We start from the raw sequence: 21,067 nt of genomic DNA on the forward strand, positions 1-21,067 counted from the left end.
ATATATCATAAATTTATTGTGTTAAATTCAAGTTTATGTTTAAATATGTTCAATACTAAATTTCAATAAACAATGACATAGAAGAATAAACAATGAACCAAAATCATTAATATTTTCTATGACTTTCTTCCATGAACATATATCAACTTACAATAATTCAAAACATACCCAAATTATTTTAATATCATGATAAACAAGAAATTAACCATTACTTTTCATATTATCATGTAAATATAATATCAGCACAATATTAATGATAATAATTTCTTACACAAAGTAAATAATATCATTAAATCAACCACTTGATATTTTGACAATTTATCTACACTACTTTCATAAATAAAATAGTGTTTAAACATTCTTAACATATTACTATACTCATCAAAATTCATATACTTGAACAATTTCTAAATCATGTATATATATTGCACCACATGTTAAATCTAACATATTCATATTTACTTAGATACTATACACATGCATTTAGAACACTAAATATTTCATAATAGATAATCACTTATATGCACATTATCTCATGTTCAAATTCACATCAAACAGATTTCAAACGATAAATTTCATACATATCAAAATTTATCATGCATATATTATCTACAACCACATGTAAATTTATCACAAACACATCATATATGATATATTTATCCATAAATTTTCATAACATATATTCATAAATGGAATTTGTTTACCGTTCACCGTAGTCATGGATGAAAATGTAAGCTTTCATCTCTCCCAAAAATTGCAGCCTTTAATCACAAGTAAATCATAAATCGAACCTAAAGATTGTTGGATCTTGTGTTGGGGGTCTGCTGCAATAACTTGACCAAGAAGATGATGAAGATGACTATGATGAAGTGTGAACATAAATTCCAAAGATTGTTGTATATCTTGATTGTTGGGAAGATGCTGTTGCACTTGAAACCTGAAAAGTTTAATAGTTATGCATGTAAACTCAAAGCGTATGCGGTTGCCATACTAACCTTTAGGTTCGATTCGCCCCCACCAATAACTGTATATTGGATGCAATAAGGAATGACCGGCGAATCCCCTTCAGGATACTATGAGTTCCTTGACGTGTATTGCACAACCACACCAAGCGTATCTCCTAACAGTATTTTACAGATTTATGGTTCCAGCAATTCACTCATGCATTAGAGAATTGATGGATGATTTAAAGTAAGAGAATGAGGGAGAATTATGTTGTTAATGCAACAAAATTCTGTTCAAAATTGTGTGTAGTTTTTCTTATGTGTGTGTCCAACTAATGCCCAAATGTCAAACATTTATAGTGCATTATATGACTCTTCACATGAGAGAAAACACCCCTTTTACTTGAATCAATGCTATGATTCATTAAGCACCCATTTGCCAAAGATTATGATCATATACACTTGAATCAATGTTATGGTTCATTAAGCACCCTTTTACCAAAGGTTATAACCATATACACTTGAATCAATGTTATGGTTCATTAAGCACCCTTTTGCCAAATGTTATAACCATATACATTTGAATCAATGCAAATGTTCATTAAGCATCTCTTTGCCAAAGGTTCCAATGTATATGAATGATTCCCATGAAGAGTTACAACTTTTGGTTCTAAAGTGATTCCATTATTTTGGAAATCACCAACAATCTCTTCGCACCAAATAGCAGTCCTCAATAATTAATTAAACACCACATCGATCAATATCATTAGTAGATAGATCAATGTTCATCAGTAGTTTTTTTAACATATATAACAATGTCTATGTTTGCTTATTATAACGTGTTGTCCACTATTATTTTCTTAGCCTACTAGTGATTTTTCAATAAATGATATCGACTAATTAAACAAACTTGACCTCAACCTCAAGTGTCTCATCTTTTGTTAGTTGGAATGTGTTCTATATAAACCAATTTCCTTATGCAAATATTGTTCCGTCAAATTAAAACAAAATATTCAATTTACACGGTGGTAGATATACTATGGCCACCGCAACATCCATCACCGGAGTGAATGTCGAGTTCCTTGAATTCCCAGCGACGATGACACCTCCGGATTCCACCAAGACCTACTTCCTTGGTGGCGCAGGTTCTTGAAACAACAGACATTATTGCTTTCGTTGTTTGTGTTTTCATAATGGAGTATTGTTTTTTCATAAACAATTACTATTTAATAAGTTTTTTAAATCAAACCTTGTAAGATGTAAATGTTTTGATTTTTGTCCATCATGTAGAGGTCTGTTACAAAAATGTGTATGCGACAAATAGAGGATGACGTGGCAGCGTGTGATATGATGATAAATGAGATTGATTTTAAAAAGTGGATGATAAGTCACACAATAAAAGGGACCAAAACCAAAAAATAAGTAGAGAGACCAATTCAAAAGAAGAGAAGACAAAAATTCAAATTTAAAAACACGGGTTCTTCCATCTTCTTCCTATATCTCTTCCTCCATTTTTATCTTAGCCGCACACCTTCACTCTTTCTTCTACCCATATCTTTCGGTATATCTTGGTTCTTCTATCTTCTTCTCATATCTCTTCCTCCATTTTTATCTTAATCTAGGAGCTACCTCTTTATCTACAAATTTGTTGAGTAATACATTCAAAAGAACACTGATTTGATGAAGCTTTAATGTTGTTGGTGTATTATATTGAATATATGATTTTAAGATGTAATTTGACTTGCATATTATTTTATAAGATTTTTGCTTTTTTTTTTCTAACAAAAATAAAATAAATACACAAAGTTATTAAATATTTGTGTAATTTGTTTTTAGGGTACCCAATCACTCCGGCCCAAATAAACATGTTATCTATCAGTTTGGTTCGGTTCGAACTTTATTCTAAAAGTATGTAAATGGGAAGGAGTTTGATAATCTTGAGTTCGGTCAGGAGGTAATAAAGTCTGAATAAAGAATTGTTCCACCCAGAAATTGAATTCAAGTTCTCCTGAACAATTCGTTCATGGTGTAACTCATTAACGACTTGAATCAAATTGATTGATTATAAAAACGTGTAAATTTAACCCAAACCAATCCTTATATTTTTCATCAATTTATACAACATATTCAACGATCAAAACAAACTAAATCGTCTCGTGAGCACCCCTATTGGATCATACAAGGCGTTTTACTTCCTTTGCTGAAACAAATTTTCGAAGCGTAGAGGATAAAAAAAGAAGCAAAATTATCAAGTGATAATGAAATTAATAAAGGGATTCACATAAATTTATCATCTTGTTTTTTTTATAGTAGAAGAAGTTTCTTTTACTTAAATAATTAAAAAAATGTAAATTTAAATACTATATAGACTTGTAGTTTGTCCTATTAATTGGAGCACAACTAGTAGATGTATGCAATTCAAAGTGATGACATATTTTTCTTGACTAAAATGTGATGATTATCTATTGCTAAGTGATTTACACGCTGACTACAACTTTTTCAAACTACCGACACTAAACTGAGAGGAAAAATAAGGAAGAGTTAAAAATAGGAATTTATCATTTAAAAAAGAGTTTAATTTCTATACACTATCAATGTAATATTTTTTGTCAAGTAGTTCGGTGTTCCTGTCAACTGAGTTATGCTCATGAGGATCAATGTAAATTTATTTTACTCCTACACATGTTATATTGCCACATCACTTAATGAATATGATAATTCATATGTTTTCACTCATTACATAATGTCTACCGGAAAAAAACTCATAACATGATATGTGACAACAATACACCATTCAATTTATTTTTAAAATAATTTTACGCTGATAGTGCATATAAATTAAATTTTTTGAAAAAATAGTGGAGTTAACTCGATTTTTACAAAACATAAATCTGATAATATTTTGATCTTAATAATTTTATTTATAAGAAAAATGTCAAATTCGATCGAGAGTTAAATAAAATCTAGTCAATAATTATTTTGATCATGATTTAAACATGTTATTTTCTGAATAATTCACCTTTTAAGTGAAGCTCGATAACAACTTGATTATTATACTATTTGTTTGTTGATCACAAAATATTATGATCTACTTTGTATTGAATGATTGAATAATGAAATATGACTTCTATTATAGGTGCCTTTGAGAAATTGATTCGGGGGGGGGGGGGGGGGGGGGGGGTGAAGCTAAAAACTTTGGATGGTCGTGAATATGTGAGGAAGGTGTCAGAAAATTTTATTGCTTATATGAAATCTGATGGAACGTAACATACGGTGATGAAGAAGAAAAAGCTATTGAGAAATTTAGAGAAGCCTTTAAGGATCAAAATTTTCCACCTGGTGCTAGTGTTTTCTACAAACAATCACCATCTGGAACATTAGGGGTTAGTAATTTACATGAGCACATAAAATTTGAAAGTCATAAATTTAAGTTTATCTATATTTCAACAAATGTGCACTAATTTGATTTTTATTCTATAAACTAATTAATCACAGCTTCGTTTCTCCAAAGATGAGACAATTCCTGAACATGAGTATGTAGTTATAGATAACAAGCCACTTTCAGAGGCAGTGTTGGAGACTATGATTGGAGAAATTCCTGTTTCCCCTGCTTTGAAAGAGAGTTTGGCTCCAAGATTTTATGATCTTATGAAGATTGACAATTTCAACATTGGAAATTAACTGATGAAGGAAAGCTGTGTTCAACGCCAAAGAAAAATGATATAAAATGTAATAAACATATGTTTGTCATAAATAATGTTCTATATTCTCATATTATTGTTTGTTTCTGTATTTCCTTTTAAAATTTTACTAGAAGCCAAGATATAAGGTGAGGACGGCTGACAATGCCAACTCATTTTTGTCCTGTGTAATATTAATATAAGGTGTTTCTGTATTGAATCCTCTTTGGTTAATGTTTTTATTTAAAGTTGCACAATATTATGATTAGAAAAAGCCAGAAATTCAACATCATTTGGTTAGTACTTCTATCATTTTAGTGTATTGTCCTTAACGTGCACTTCAAGTGGTTGAGCTAGTGTAACCAAATGAGATTGAAAAGGAGATTCAAAATTCAAATTTTGACTACTATACATCTAACATTACATACTAGCAACTAGCAAGTAACAATTAGTATAATCCGTAAAAAAAGGTAGTAACTAGTATAAGAATAATTCTTAGATGGACACAAAGATTTTGAAGACATTACTTAATCACACAATCAACAAAATTTTGAGGGCACTAATTGTATACTTTAAAATTACAAGGTCATATTGTTACTATTGAGATCAAAAGAAAATAGATTTTGACGGCACTAGTTGTATGCAAAGAAAACTGAATTAAATTTAAGTAGAATTTGTTGAAGAGTTCAAAGTTCAAACCGTGACCGGTGCAGGTTGTGTAGTTTGGTGGGTAGCTGAAGGAATTGGAAAATGGTTTGGATCCTAAATCGTCCTCAATAGGTAGGTGTGTTTAATGCAAATTGATTAAAACACAAATTGTAAACTAATTTGATAAAATTATAATTTTAGTCCTTGTATTTTAACCCACTTTGGTTTCCCTATTTTAATATCCTTCAGTTTCGGTCTCTTTAACAATTTCTGGACTTAAAAATAGCGATTCTACGTATCATACAACTTGATGATATTAATGATCAATAACAATAAAGTTTCAAGAAATCTCCTCAAAAATTTCAGTTTCAACTTAATAAATTATTCATTTTTATAATTTAGTTGGTGAAATGTAAATAATTAATCCACCTTAATGATTCTACATCTTCATCTCCAAGTTAATGCATAATTAGTAATAACGATTAATACTTTTTTAATTGGGTTAATACAATATATTAAGGCCGAGATCATCTTCACTTAATAGAAACTTTCATTTAGAGCGAGATAGATTTGTGAAATAAAAAAAATATTATTTTATTTTATAAGTCTATCTATCTCCAAATAGAAATGTCCATTAAATAAGATGATATTGACCCTTATTCAAAAAAAAAAGAAGATGATATTGACCCTATGGATCCAAATTTTATTAAGGTAATGTGGGCCACTAATGCATACCAACAATAACATTAGAAAATTATTTGTGGATCTCCTTTTGAGTGTAAGAAAAATAAATAGAAAGAATGATGTGATAAATTTGTGATTTGATAAGGAGATGACATAACGTGATAACGACAAAACGATATCTTGAACATGTATTGAAAAATTAGGGGTCCATATATCATTGTTAATAATATTAGAAATTTAGAGGTTCATATTCCCTTTAAAATAAGAGTTTAATGGTGGTAGGTCGATAATTCAAAACAATTTTGTACACACAACCAATCAAAACATTCATAATTGAAACTTAAATTAAAAACATTAAATGTTTTGATTGGTTGTGTACTTGTGTGTTCAAAATTGTTTTGAATTGTCGACTCACCACCATTAAACTCTAAAAATAATATTATGTCCAAAAAAATCATGCAATGATGGAATGAATTATTTTACGCTTTGAATTCTCTCATATGTGATTTACATATAATTTACTTATGAGAGGGTAATATGTAATCTTTCATCATTTAAAATAAAAATAATATATAAAAGAAATTCAATGATATATTTCTTTCTTATTTTAAATGATGAAAGATTACACATCAGTCTCTCATTTGTAAATCACACGTAAAAGATCCAATTCCATTATTTTGAGTATTATTCTCACACACTAAAAAATTTATTCAACTAGTCACGCCCTAAAATATTGACTCCAATTTTTTTCAAGTCAATATCCTCTAGTGGAAGGTCCACATCACATTACACAATTAGTATTATAGTATTTTATTTTTTTGAAAGGACATAGCATTTTATATTATCTTATGTATACGCTTACACATTATTGATTTCATTGAATATATTTATTGTCACATGGCTCACATTATAAAAAAGGTTACATATTGCTTCAAAAAAAAAAAAAGGTTACATATTTAATCATACATATGTTTCTCACCCCCTAAATATACATGATTGAAATTGAAATGCTTTCTATATAAACACTTCTCAATCAGTGTCAAATCTTAAAGCTAAAACTAAAACAGACACTTGATAAAAACGCACTGGTAGATCAAGCACAAATTTGTATAGCTATGGCAACGGCAGCATCCACAATCACCGGAGTGAAGGTGGAGTATATTGAATTTCCGGCAGTGGTGACACCTCCTGCCTCCACCAAGTCCTATTTCCTCGGTGGTGCAGGTATTTCTTATTTTATAGTGATAATAACAGCTGAATATGTCCTCGTGAGCATAGCTCAGTTAGCAAGGACATGCATTATTCTATGCAGGGGTTGGGGTTCGAACCCTAGTGTTTTCAAACATCTATCACTTATGTCACATTATATTGTTTGTTATCGAAATTTTGCTGCTGTAAGGGTGTGTTTGGTTGCGAGAAGAAAGTGAGAAGAGAGAAATGGGTGAGAGAGAGTATGAGAAGAGAGAAGTAGATGAGAAATAGAATAGATTTTGTGTATTGTTTGGTATGAGAGAGACGAGAGAAATTGAAGAGAAAGAAGTGTTGATTGTTTATAAAAGTACCCAAATACCCTTGATTTTGTTTAAATCCTAATAATATTTTTCAAAAAAAAAAATACAAGAAATCCATAAAGTTGCACTCCCATCGCCACTGTTGAGGCATTCAATCCCTATTATTCATTCCTTTCTCCACCACAGGAATATACTTTATTTAATTAAAAAATCATATAACCTCTCCTTCTTGAACTCACTCGCTGATGCATGCAAGTGCAGTTTTGTAGATCTAATTATGAGACCCACCTCTCAAATCTCAAGCACCGAAATAATTTATAGACATAACAAGAGTGTTGTTGGTCTTCTTCCTTTTCATGGTGTTACAGACATGGTGGCCAAAAGATTCCTATAGTTTTTTTTTTTTTTTGACAAAAGATTTCCTGTAAGTGTTGTGAAGTGTTGATGAACAGAGAGCTTGGGAATACTATGGTATTAGCAAGGGTAGAAAATGAAATAGATTAAAAAGTTGAGCTTCTCTCGTCTTTCTTCTCAATTTTGCGGAGAAGATAAAAAGCGTGGGACCCACATCAAATAAGTCTCTCTCCCCTATTTCTTTGGTCTCCCAAACAGGAGAAGTGTGACATTTCTCTCATATTTCTCTCTTCAATACTTCTCTCTTCTCTATTTCTCACCAACCAAACACAGTGTAAATGAAAATCAAGGAGAAAAAATGGGTTTCACATTTTAAATTTATGAGATTCACTTAGTTTTATCTCTCTGATTTAAGCATTCTGATGTTTTTTTTTTATTGGTAATGGTATGTAGGGGTGAGGGGGTTAGATATTGATGGAGAATTTGTGAAGTTCACTGGAATTGGAGTATATTTGGAAGAGAAAGCTGTAGCATCACTCACTCCTAAGTGGAAGGGCAAGACAGCATCTCAGCTCTTTGAATCCCTTGATTTCTACCGAGATATCATCAAAGGTAGCAACATACTACTCCATATGCCCCTAATAGTGTTTTTCTATTATTGTTTTCGGAAACCAAAATATAACTAATCATGTTTTTCTATTTTCTATTTAACATCAAAAACATGTTTTTCTATTTGTACTTCCAGAAACTAAAAATATGTATTAAATGAATTTTGCTTTTATAAAATAAACTACTCCATACTTCTATTTGTACTTGCACATACTGTTGAATGGAGTAGTTTTTTATTGTTGACAGAAACTACTCAGTTATAGTTTTTTTTTACCAATGAATTATAGTTACTAGTTAGCATGTGTGTAAATGTATATAATTGCACAACTTCAAATTCAATTTAAGGCTTATCTTTCATCAACTTATGTTAATTAAAAATATATACCCACTTATTTATGGGTGTTTTTAGGTCCCTTTGAGAAATTTATTCGAAGCACGAAGGTGAGAACACTAGAAGGTAGTGAATATGTGAGAAAGGTGTCAGAAACATAGTCACATAATTCGCGGTTCGTTCCGGTACGCGGTACGGGTACGGGTTCGCGGTACGCGACAGGAGAAGAATTCGGTACGTATAGGGGTATACAGCTTCGGTACGCTCCGGTTCGTAGTAGTAATAATACCTAAATAAATATAGTGAGCTATAAAAAAAAAGTATTTTTTTTACCTAATTTCTTCTACCAAGTTTCTCACTCTCCACTCTTTGTTCATGTTCTTCTCACTCAGTCCTCAACTCATGGTGATTCATTTTATATTTACTTTGTAGTCTAAACCTTTTTTCAACCAATCAGCGGTAACCATGCTTTGGTACGCTTGGTTCGCTGGTTTGTGCGTACCAATACGCCGAAGTACCCGAATTCGGTACTCACGTACCAATTCACAATTCTCCCTTGATTACAAGAATTATGTGACTATGGTCAGAAAATTGCATTGCCCATATGAAATCTGAAGGAACATATGGCGATGCAGAAGAAAAAGCCATTCAAGAATTTAGAGAAGCTTTCAAGGATCAATTTTTTCCACCAGGGACTGCTGCTTTCTACAGACAATCACCAAATGGAGCATTAGGGGTTAGTATCATTAATTTAATATTATCTATTTCATGTATCTGAATATCCATTTTAATCAACACAATTTAATATTTCTTTTTCTAAAAACTAATGACAGCTTAGATTTTCCAAAGATGAGACAATACCTGAACATGAGTATGCTGTTATAAACAACAAGCCACTTTCGGAGGCGGTGTTGGAAACCATGATTGGAGAAATTCCTGTTTCCCCTGCTTTGAAAGAGAGTTTGGCGACAAGATTTTGTGAGTTTCTGAAGATTGACAACTTCAACATTGGAAATTAACTGATGAGCGAAAGCTGTGTTCAAGGGTGGTGTTAAAGAAAAATGATATAAAATGTAATAACTATATGTTTGTCATAAATAATGTTCTATATTCTCATATTGTTGTTTCTGACTTTCTGTATTTTATTATAAGCCAAGATATAAGGTGAGGACGGCTGACAATGCCAACTCATTTTGTCTTGTGTATTGAATCTCGATTAGTTGAGGAACATTATTGTATTCATGAGGTGGTGGGGAACACATTCTCTTTACATGATGAGTGTATTGCTTGTTATCTTGGAATAGATTCACATGTTGGAATTATGTCTAAATAAAGATTTCATAATGTATGCTCAATATAAAACAAGAGTATAAATCATTAGCTGAAGCAATTAAAACTTGAGCATGAATATGATTGGGTCTACAATAATTAGGTATTATGAATACTTGGATGAAACTTTGATGAAAAACCCTTTCAACAGCAACGATAAACAGAGAGAGTAAGTGGTGATCTGAAACACACAATAAGGATTGGCGGCAGCTGATTTGGTTATTCCTCAATCGGTACCTTTATGCTTCAAGTTCTCTTCAGACGGAAATAAGAGAGTGTATGACATGTACGGTGTATTGGAACAACTCTTATAGTGTGATGACCAATTAAGATTTCTCATTATTATGTTAATGAGTGATTCACACATTCACCCATATTGATTCTATATCAATTAATTAATAAATTTTCTAAATAGAAATATATTTTGTCTTGTTACTTAATTTAATCATTAATCAATTAAAGCTTCAAAATGATAAATAGCTAATATAATTATTATAAAAATATTTGTCCACATAATGACATTGAAATAATTAAATAATAAAGTATTCCAACATCACAGTCATCGCACATCTAGGCTCATTGGATCCCCCCCCTCTAGAAGGTACTCTCAAACTTAATGTTGATGGTAGTTTTCTAGAAGACTCTAGGTGCTTAGGTGTTGGTAGTGGTGTTTGTAACCATGACGATGATTGGATAGCTGATTTTTCTCACTATGAAGTTGGAGGTGATGTGTTGCTTCCCGAGTTACTTGCTATTCATATGGGTCTTGATTTTTGTCAAAACAAATGCTATAATAACAGAGAAATGATATTTTTGACAACCACTTTTTGACAACTTTTGGACAACTTTCTCTCTCATACTCACATGATGTTGTTATCATCTCTCTTCCTTTTTCTCTCTCCATTGTTTTTGACCAATAAGAAGTGAGAAAAACAAGGTTGTCAACAAAGTTGTCATCAAATGGATGTCAAAATATCATTACTCATAATAATATTATTTGTGAGAGTGATTGGTTGGGAGTTGTTTATTGTTGGTCGTGATCATACCTTGCATGTTTATGCAATTATGCTACTAACATTCTTCATATTGGAGATATGTTTTACACGAGAATGGTAACATTACATTGATGCATGTTCTTAAAGAATATAAAATATATCTTAAGGGATCACATTCAAGGTATTACGCTCATTGTGGCTTCCCTCTGACATGTAGTCTCTCATTCTAAGATACAAGCTTAAAACTTAATTTATGTTTTCCTTTTTTCTTTTTTTTATTGTGTCATTACTTTGTACCGCCGTCAAAAAGAAAAACTTTACGAAGACTAAAAGTAAACAACAAGAACCAAAAGCAAAATATTATATAGTTGTAAGGACAAATGTTTTATTTTTTCACATACACTAAAACTAAAAAAATGTAAACCAAGCAATTGGGTTTAAATGGTTTATAAGCTTTACCAAGGACGAATTGTTTGAGAGAACTTAGGTTCGATTCTTAGACGAAATAATTCTTAGTCAAACTATCATTACTTCACGGTCAAATTCTGAATTACCAAGATTTATTTCTCCTGAAAATCGAAGGATTAACAAACAAAAAAACTAAAAAAATGGTATGCTTGTATGGACCAAAAATTATTGTAACATGTTTAATATTAGATAGATGGGCCAATAATTCGACTTTCATTGTTTTGGGCAGCCCCAAAATGTTGACTCCATGGGTCTAGCCAGGATCAACATTTTTATTAGAAAGTTGTTTTTTGACATAAATTTTTTCCTAAAAACGCATGGAAATAACGAAATTATCCCCAGCGGTAATTACCGCTGCATTATCAAATCTTTGATTACTAAATCCTTTTTCCGAGAACACTCATCCTCAACTTGCATTGTTACAACTGTTTTACTGGTCGATGAGGACACTCATCCTCAACTTGCATCATAACATTTAAAGCCATGGATTTTGATGTACCCTACATGTCACAACAAAGTACGCTCATTAATGGATAATAATCATACAGTGAGGCCAAATCCAAAAGTGTGAATGATTAAAAAAAAAAAAAAGGGTCATGGGCACAAGTTAAGGAGATTAAAAAGGAAATTAAAAATAAATTTTATATTGAAAGTATAACTTTTGCAACTTTTAAGACATTGAATGCACAAGTTTCAAGAAAAATTTTCTACATTTGTCTTATTAACTTATGCCACAAGGGCACAAGTTAACATTTCCCTAAAAAAAATAGTCTTGCTAACCAGTGTCTTAAGGAAATTGGTTAAGGATTCTATTAATAGAAATTTTGTGTTGAAAATACAAGTCTTTACTTTTTCTTAACAATAATTATACCACTTTTTGATGCAAACTTATTTCGATACTTTAACCAATATTCAAGGGAACTCATTAGCATTCTTAAAAAAAAGTATTGTGCACGTGTTTTGAGTGGTATCAATATCCTCTTTAATTCACAATTTTATGAAAACTGTTGCCGACTTTATATGCTACAAAGACATCAAGTGCTTTTTTTATTGCTTACACACATGTTCTTGGGAAAAGGATTTGATAATGCAGCGGTAGTTAACTACCGATGAGGCTAACGGTAGTTAATTGTTGTCGATTTTTTCCCAACGGTAATTAATTACTTTTGAGGGTAAATTTATCATTTCCATGTGTTTTTAGAAAAAATTTGATGACAAAAAGTGATTTTCTTTTCATTAAGGTAATGTGGGCCACTAATGCACGAGTCAATCATATTTGTTCAACTAATTTGTTTTGTCTAAAATACCAACGATCAAAGTGTTTGTGATATGGTTTGAATTAATTTTGATATAAAAATTTATCCGATCTAAAGATAAAATTATTTTTAGTTTGATTTAATTTTATATGATTAATTTAAAAAATCTAGCAAATTTATTGCAGATTAGTTTGGATTGGTATTTGAATATCGAAATTACTAAATTGTAATTTTTATTAATTTTAAAATTATTAAGACACCACAAAATAATAATAGGTTTGATGAAATTAATATATTAAAAATTAATATTATAAAATAACAATGATTGATTGTGTTTAAAAGGACAACTCAAATAAATTATTCCTATAGAGTCACGTCCTAAAATATTCCAATTTCTTTTTTTGGGTACTGACTCCAATTTCTTCGAGTCATATAGAGATGATGATAATTTCCTTTATTATTTTTAAGGGAATCTTATACTATTTTTTTTTTTTGGTTCAGTAGTCTTAAGTTCATGTATTTTAAATATGAAGAAGTGTAGTGTTTGATGTTTGAACCCCGGTCCAAACCTGACCTTATATATATTATGCAATGTTTCTATCAATTGAGTTAAGACCGCGAATACCTCATACTATTTTACATTATCTTATATATACGCTTGCGCATTATTGATTTCATTGAATATATTTAGAGCAATGCTATGCAGTACGGGAAATGTGGTCACGGGATTTGACGAAACAGCAAACAACACTTACCAATCAAGGGTAAGCTGGAAATAAAGAAATGGTATGGGGGTAAAACTGTAATAGCAAATTCATAGTAAAGTCATTTGTTGTTTTTCGTTTAGATTCTTCCGTACTATGTAGCATTTTCCATATATTTATGGTCACATGGGTCACATTAAAAGGTTCTTACAAGTTTTTTTAATCATAAAAGTTATGTATTTAATTATACATATGTTTCTCACCCACTAAATATACATGATTGAAATTGAAATGCCTTCTATATAAACACTTGAAAAAAGCACTGGTAGATCAAATTGACGCAAAGTGGGATAGCTATAAGCTATGGCAAAGGCGGCAGCAGCATCCATGATCACTGGAGTGAAGGTGGAGTTCATTGAATTTCCGGCAGTGGTGACACCTCCATCATCCACCAAGTCCTATTTCCTTGGTGGTGCAGGTATTTCTTTATTTTATTATAATAATAGTTGCATCTACTTTCTTATAATGTTTTCACTGCTAGGAAAATTAAATTTAGAAAGAGCAGTATTTAGTCACCGACGCACATAAATTCTGTCACAAAATATACTTCAGTATCGAATTTAGTGAGATACCAAAATCCTTAACGGCTTTTCGGCCTTACAAAATGTTAGGGAGGGAAATAGTGTTCCATCACAACGGGATATAGAATAAATCTGTCACTAATTATGTCAAATTACATCATAATTCATAACTTTCATTAATTACTTTAGAAAAAAGATGTCTCTTTATAAATAATTAAGATGCTTCTGAACAATTCATAATTCTTTGGTTATTACAAAACATTTTTTTTTTTAAGAAAAATGTTAGCAAGCGTCTTTAGAAGTTTAAAATAGAAACCATCTTTAGAATTGTGTATTCAATACATTGAAACATTAAAAAACAACATTTTCAACATAAAATATATCAACTATTTACTTTTTTAAATCTTTAACAAATGTCATATGGGGTAAGTCAAGAAAAACGTTAGCCTAAAAAGAATGATCAATAAAACTCTAGCCTAAAATTCACTGACTCCCTCTAACTAATAGATGAACTTTGTTGTCTAATAATTAATATATAACAGGTAGATCCAAACTTATGAAAGTAAGATTTATTAGATCTTCTTCCTTTGAAGAACTCATATGGTGTTTAATCTGGTAAGTATGCATGGGCGGATCCAGTGTGAAACATGGTGTGGCAGCTGCCACACCAGATTATTTCCTACTAAGTATATATATAGTATAAGTCATCTATATATCAAAGATTCTTCGGTAGCCTAGCGGTTAGGCTTGATGGTGGCTTGCAGGTCCTCTGTTCAATTCTTGGCGAGTTGCTGTTTTTGATTTTTTTTTTAAGTTATTAATATTAAAAATGGTGTTGCAGGGAGTCGAACCTGTAACACTATGGTATAATGCCCTCGCCCAAACCACTTGGCTGCAGTTTTTAAGCTGTCAAAACTTTTCTCTGTTAATATATATAGTTTCTTTGCAAATTTTGCCACACCAATATCAACGGTCTAGATCCGCCCCTGTAAGTATGGTGGGATTATAGATAATTACAACGAGGGATAGAAATAAATTAAGTCGAATTAAACTTTGCAAGATATAAATCCGACCTCATAAAAAAGATTTATTTTTAAAAGTGAGTATGTTTATTTGAAAGTCTCATATGATCTGTACATAAATGCCTATTTCATGCTTACGTCTTCAAATAATATAACAAATATTTATACATTAACAATCTAATAGGTTAACCACATTACATTATATTTTGATATTTAATGCGATATTTCAAAAGTATAATTTTACATGACAATCTATTTCAATTATATATTTTTAATAATACATTTAAGTCTGTCAAAAACTAATGTAAGCAACATGTTTAAATTAATGAATATATATTTTCCATAAAAAAGAAGAAAATGTTTAACACAAAACTACAAAATCTAATATAATAAGAAATAATTCTAAAAATAAATCATTCATTTTTTTCGAAAGAAAAATTCATTTAAGTTTATTTCTCCCAAATTATTTCCTCACGAAACATCAAGACTCGAACCATTCATGGTGTGTGGATTGAAAACTCAAACTAATAAAAACATGACATTTGTCAATTCGTGATTCCGAGGAGATCAAACATACTTAAAGTAAGTTTGGAAGACCAAAAAGACTTTTTTATTGCTGTGAGCATGACTTTTTTAGTTGAATGGATATTTTAAAAAGTCACGGTCTTGTTTATTTTTTTTTTTTTTTAAGAAAAAACATGGTTTGATCTTGAAGTAAGCTCGAACATAACTCTATGTTGACCGAACTTATTTTCACCGCTACTTATATTTATATTTGAACAATATCTCTTGATTATTACTATTAGCATAAAAATCACAGAGAACCTTTTTTTTTTTTTTTTTAGGTAAGAGAGCATATCTTAATCTATAAAATAAATTAACCTTTATATAATAATGTAAGATGATACCCAAAATTGTAGGACCGCACAAATCTTCCTCATATTAATATCAATAGAGTAATGCTTCGTGTCGCGACAACCTCTCTCACGAGAGTAGTATCACGACACACAAGTGTATTTGTTGCGGGATCCCCTTTTTATCATGATCCGCTCATGTATTCAATCCAATGCAAAATTTAACGGCTTCGATGCTTTTGTGAATGTTTCATTAATATGGTGTTTTTGCTGCAAATAACTATGCCCATATCAATAAAAACTATTGTTTTCTCTTAAAAAAAAAACCTATTGTATGTGACTGTAAATAGTTAATTAGAAGCATCTTTTGTCAAAAAAAAAACATCTATCAAAACTTTATAAAAAAAAGGGAAAATTATATTGACCTCCCTTGAGGTTTTATTAAACAACACTAACACCCCCTCTAGTTTTAAAAAAACAGTCACCTCCCTTCAAAGTTAACGGTGTTAGTACTGTTAGTGAGAAAAATACACTTCTGCAATTCTGCAATTTGCCTCTTAACTTCTTAGCACATGACCGTAGCTTTTGCATTTTTACCTTAAATTCCTTTAACGGGTTTCCATTACGTAACTTTCATTTCAATTCTTTGAATTTTTGTTTCTCTAAAACGACACAAATTAAACCTTTCAACAAGTTTGTGTAAGCTGAACGAACGAGTTGACAATAATGTTAAACCAAACGAATTCATTTCCCCTCTAGTACCATTAATGCTTGTGTTGATAGTTTTGCCATCATGCACCTTCTGTAGTGACAATACTTTGGTTTTAAATACCAGTTTTTGATTGTATATCTATTGATTTGAATTACAGATATAAAAAATAATAATAATAAAAAAAAAGAGGACATAACAAGGAATTTCAAGGGAAATATAGTGGGTGGAACCGTGGAAGAAAGAAAAGAAAGAATCAGTGCTGCCGTTTCAAAAATTGAGGAAGAAGATGACGATTTATTTGTGTAATTTAACAGAGTGCAAACAGTGTTAACCAAGAGGGGAGGTGTTTATCACATTGAGGATTGAGTAGGGGAGGTTTATGTCTAATTAAAAAATAGAGGGGATGTAAGTGATATTTTAATAAACCTTAAGGGAGGTCAATGCAATTTGCCCTTAAAAAAACCATCAAAATTGATAGAGCCACATAAGTGCATATGCAGTGGAGTACATCATCTTCTATACATTCCTAAAATAAATAAATAAATAAATAAATCTATGCATACTTTTAATAAACCTAATACTACTCAATCACTTGTATAGTTATAGATCCTCTAATGACTTATTGATCCCTCGAGATAACCATGATTTATTTAAGGAAAATTCTATGGTGAAGTCATGGGAATGACTTTTCTGGTGAAGTTAACACTATAACATCAAAAATGTAGTGAGTAACACCCCACTGTTTATACAATGACATCAAAAGTTCAGTCATCATAGTATCATCAATTCATCAGATTAACAAGACTACACTTAATCTAATTTTATCCTACCTTGTTTTAAGGGTAACACCCCACAAAGTGTAACACTTAAGACTATCACATAATATCATCAACTCTGTTTGCATGTTAAAGATTCCAACGATAAAATAGTACCTGTAAGTCCAAGATGTTGCAAGCATTACTAGATGAATTATTATTGATCATTAATCAGTAATCAACAATTTTAAAAATGAATTTAAAAATGAATCAAACATTAAGATCAAAATTAACTTTTTCAAAAAGGTTAGTTTCATGACTGCACCGTAGAAGCTCCCTTTATTTAAAAGGTTGATATCTTTCAATATACATTTCAATAAACAAAGTGACAAGAGATCGAACCCCTAAATCAAATATTGAGGACTCGCACATCTATAATTTGTGTCACACTATGTTGTTCTTAATTATCGTAATTTTACTGCCGAAAATGAAAATCATGGAAAAATATTGGGTTTCATATTGTAAAATTTATGAGAAGATGAGTAGTTTTATCTCTCTCTGATTGAAGCATTGCTTTTATGGACACTAAAGTTATCTAGAGAAACATTTTGATGTTTTTTTTATTGCTAATGGTATGTAGGGGTTAGAGGGTTAGATATTGATGGAGAGTTTGTGAAGTTCACTGTATTAGGAGTTTACTTGGAAGAAAAGGCTATAGCATCACTTACTCCTAAGTGGAAGGGCAAGACTCCATCTCAGCTCTTTGAATCCCTTGATTTCTACAGAGATATCATCAAAGGTACCAACATACTACTACATAATGATAGTATACACCTAATAATTTGTTTTATTTTATATTTTATTTTCGTTCCATAACATTATTGATGTAGGAAACTAAAATATAATTAAACATGTTTTTCTATTTGTACTTTCAGAAACTAAAAATATGTATTAAATGAATTTTGCTTTTGCAAAATAAACTATACTTCTATTTGTACTTGCACATATACTGTTGAATGGAATAGTTTTTTATTGTCGACAAAAACTACGGAGTTATAGTTTTTTTACCAATGAATTATAGTTAGCATGTGTGTAGTTGTATATGATTGCACAACTGCAAATGCAATTTAAGGCTTATCTTTCATCAACTTTTGTATATGTTAATGAAAAATGTATACTCATTTATATATGGGTGTGTTTAGGTCCCTTTGAGAAATTTATTCGATGTACAAAGGTGAGAACACTAGAAGGTAGTGAATATGTGAGAAAGGTATCAGAAAATTGCATTGCCCATATGAAATCTGAAGGAACATATGGCGATGCAGAAGAAAAAGCCATTCAAGAACTTAGAGAAGTCTTTAAGGTTCAATTTTTTCCACCAGGGGCTGGTGTTTTCTTCAGACAATCACCAAATGGAACATTAGGGGTTAGTATCATTAATATTACCTATTTCATGTATCTAAATATCCAATTTAATCAACACATTTTAATATTTCTTTTTCTACAAATTAATCACAGCTTAGATTCTCCAAAGATGAGACAATACCTGAACATGAGTATGCTGTTATAAACAACAAGCCGCTTTCGGAGGCAGTGTTGGAGACCATGACCGGAGAAATTCCTGTTTCGCCTGCTTTGAAAGAGAGTTTGGCTACAAGATTTTGTGAGTTTATGAAGATTGACAACTTCAACGTTGGAAACTGATAACTGTAAGCAGCTGCTATGATTTTGAAGGCGAGGTGATATAATAAACACATAGTCCATGTGAAATCTATAAGTCATAGATTTAACGTTAGTACTTTCTTTTAGAATTATTTTTCCCAGCACTTTGTGGACTTGGTAGTTATTCCTGGTTGTTTTTTCATGTGTTTGTGCATCATTTATGAAATAAGGAAAAGTTTTGATTCAATATAAATTAAATTAAGATTATCATATACAAAATGCAATGAGCAAAATTAAGAAAAAAGTTATCAAAGAGGAAACTAAAATAAAAAACAATGCTTTAAAAGTTGACATTTGAACGGTGAACCACTTATGTGACTGATAGATCTCTGGCAAGTGCACCAAATACTATCGAAGTAGTAAAAATATCGATCCCACGAGGACTGTTTTTAACTTCAATAATTCAATCGCGTTATAAAAATAGAATGTATAAAAGTTTATTTTTGTTTGCCACTAGGCAGTAGATTTGGTTTGATTTTATGAAATCAAATAAAAGAATAGATTTGGTTAAGAAAATATGGAGAGAGATGAGATCAGGTCTTCGAATCCTCTATGTTTCCCCTAATTGGTTACTGCACCTATTATTACTAATGATTTTCTAGTTTCACGATAGTTAACAAATTAGCCCTAATCAATCCCTTGAGTTAGGACCCTCTTCTTAAACTACAGCCCCTAATTCCTTAGGTGGTCTAATAATCCTTGAAGGTTTTATGAACGTTAACCTAATATCACTAACAAACGATTATCTATTCCTAGACTAACCATGTTTATCAGAACAATTCAATTAGGTCTAAGTCGAAAGCTATGGTCAGTAGTCATTCGATCTCACAAAATCATGTTTATATTTGATCAGGATATAAAAAGCATTAAGAACAATTGAATTGAATAAAGACTAGAAATTCATTAATAAACAATAGAGTTTCACAGCAACATATAATCAATTAGGGTTACATAAGTTCATCTCCGACCTAATCTCTAAGAGATTTAGCTACTCATAATTGAGTTTACAAATAGCATAATCAATGAAAGAATTAAAACATACGCTGCAGCCTTCTGGGTGTTAAAATCGCACTTTAGCTCTCCAAAATCGTAATCCTTATGTTTGAGAGTAAGTTGGGCTTAAATAGGCAACTTCTGGATCGCCCATAATCGCATTGCGATTTGCAAATCGTACCACGATGGCTTCTTTGAACCCTAATTTCCTTAAAAGCCCTTCTTGAAATCGTATCACGATTGGCTGGATCGTATTACGATCTAGCTTCTTGAAAAACATGCTCTCTGACTTCAAGAAATCGCATTGCGATTAGAGAATCGCAGTACGATTGGCTTCAATCCAGTTCTTCCAAATTTGTTGCTTTTAACTGCTCCTGGACACTTAATGTTGCTTAGAACTCTATCAAAATGTCAAAATAAGTCCTAAAAATTACGTAATGACAGCATGTCATCACAGCCCCAAACTTAAACCATTCCTTGTCCTCAAGGAATTTGCTTGCAACAGTGACAAACGACAGTAAAATAACAGTTACCTGACAAAACGATAGTACCCAAAAGTTCATTCTCCTTCTAGCTAAAGATGAGCTAGTCTGACTTGTTCGCATCCACCAATTCACAACTCCTCGCATCAATTTGAAATAGGGTTCTACCAGTCGACATGCAGGTCTACATATTACCATACGCTTGAAAAGTTTCTAAATATCAATCAAAGTCAATATCATTACACACTTTTGAGGTCTTCAGGGTTATAACGGGGCTTAGGTGAAAGGTGGGATATATTTGGATAAGTAGGCTACACAAAATTTGAGTTAGGCATTCCTACGAAAGTTAAAGTACAAAATTCAATCCATCATTTATTCACCTTATGAAACAACAATCAATGTAAAGGTACTAGAGAATATTTATAACAGTAGG

The 21,067-nt window shown here is 31.2% G+C and overlaps 2 protein-coding genes and 1 pseudogene across 3 annotated transcripts; all 3 read left to right on the forward strand.

Annotated features, from left to right (window-relative positions):
• The first annotated feature begins 1,983 nt into the window (after positions 1–1,983).
• LOC146959397 (chalcone--flavanone isomerase 1B-1-like) lies at positions 1,984–4,840 on the forward strand (annotated as a pseudogene). The gene is made up of 3 exons (XR_015031883.1): positions 1,984–2,089; positions 4,081–4,327; positions 4,440–4,840. The product of XR_015031883.1 is annotated as a chalcone--flavanone isomerase 1B-1-like (transcript).
• A 2,065-nt stretch (positions 4,841–6,905) lies between these two features.
• On the forward strand, positions 6,906–10,031 carry LOC146959398 (chalcone--flavanone isomerase 1B-2-like). Its single transcript, XM_085740937.1, has 5 exons — positions 6,906–7,180; positions 8,275–8,433; positions 8,840–8,909; positions 9,344–9,497; positions 9,595–10,031. Exons 1-5 carry the CDS (start codon positions 7,072–7,074, stop codon positions 9,778–9,780), a joined length of 678 nt encoding a protein of 225 aa, XP_085597063.1. The 5' UTR covers positions 6,906–7,071; the 3' UTR covers positions 9,781–10,031.
• A 3,814-nt stretch (positions 10,032–13,845) lies between these two features.
• Positions 13,846–19,346, forward strand: LOC146959399 (chalcone--flavanone isomerase 1B-2-like). Its single transcript, XM_085740936.1, has 4 exons — positions 13,846–13,991; positions 18,078–18,236; positions 18,640–18,863; positions 18,956–19,346. Exons 1-4 carry the CDS (start codon positions 13,877–13,879, stop codon positions 19,139–19,141), a joined length of 684 nt encoding a protein of 227 aa, XP_085597062.1. The 5' UTR covers positions 13,846–13,876; the 3' UTR covers positions 19,142–19,346.
• Positions 19,347–21,067: the final 1,721 nt, after the last annotated feature.

This window comes from Medicago sativa, chromosome 1 (assembly GCF_051527215.1).
Source record: "Medicago sativa cultivar Bolivia chromosome 1, Bolivia_mono, whole genome shotgun sequence".
Lineage (NCBI taxonomy): Eukaryota > Viridiplantae > Streptophyta > Magnoliopsida > Fabales > Fabaceae > Medicago > Medicago sativa.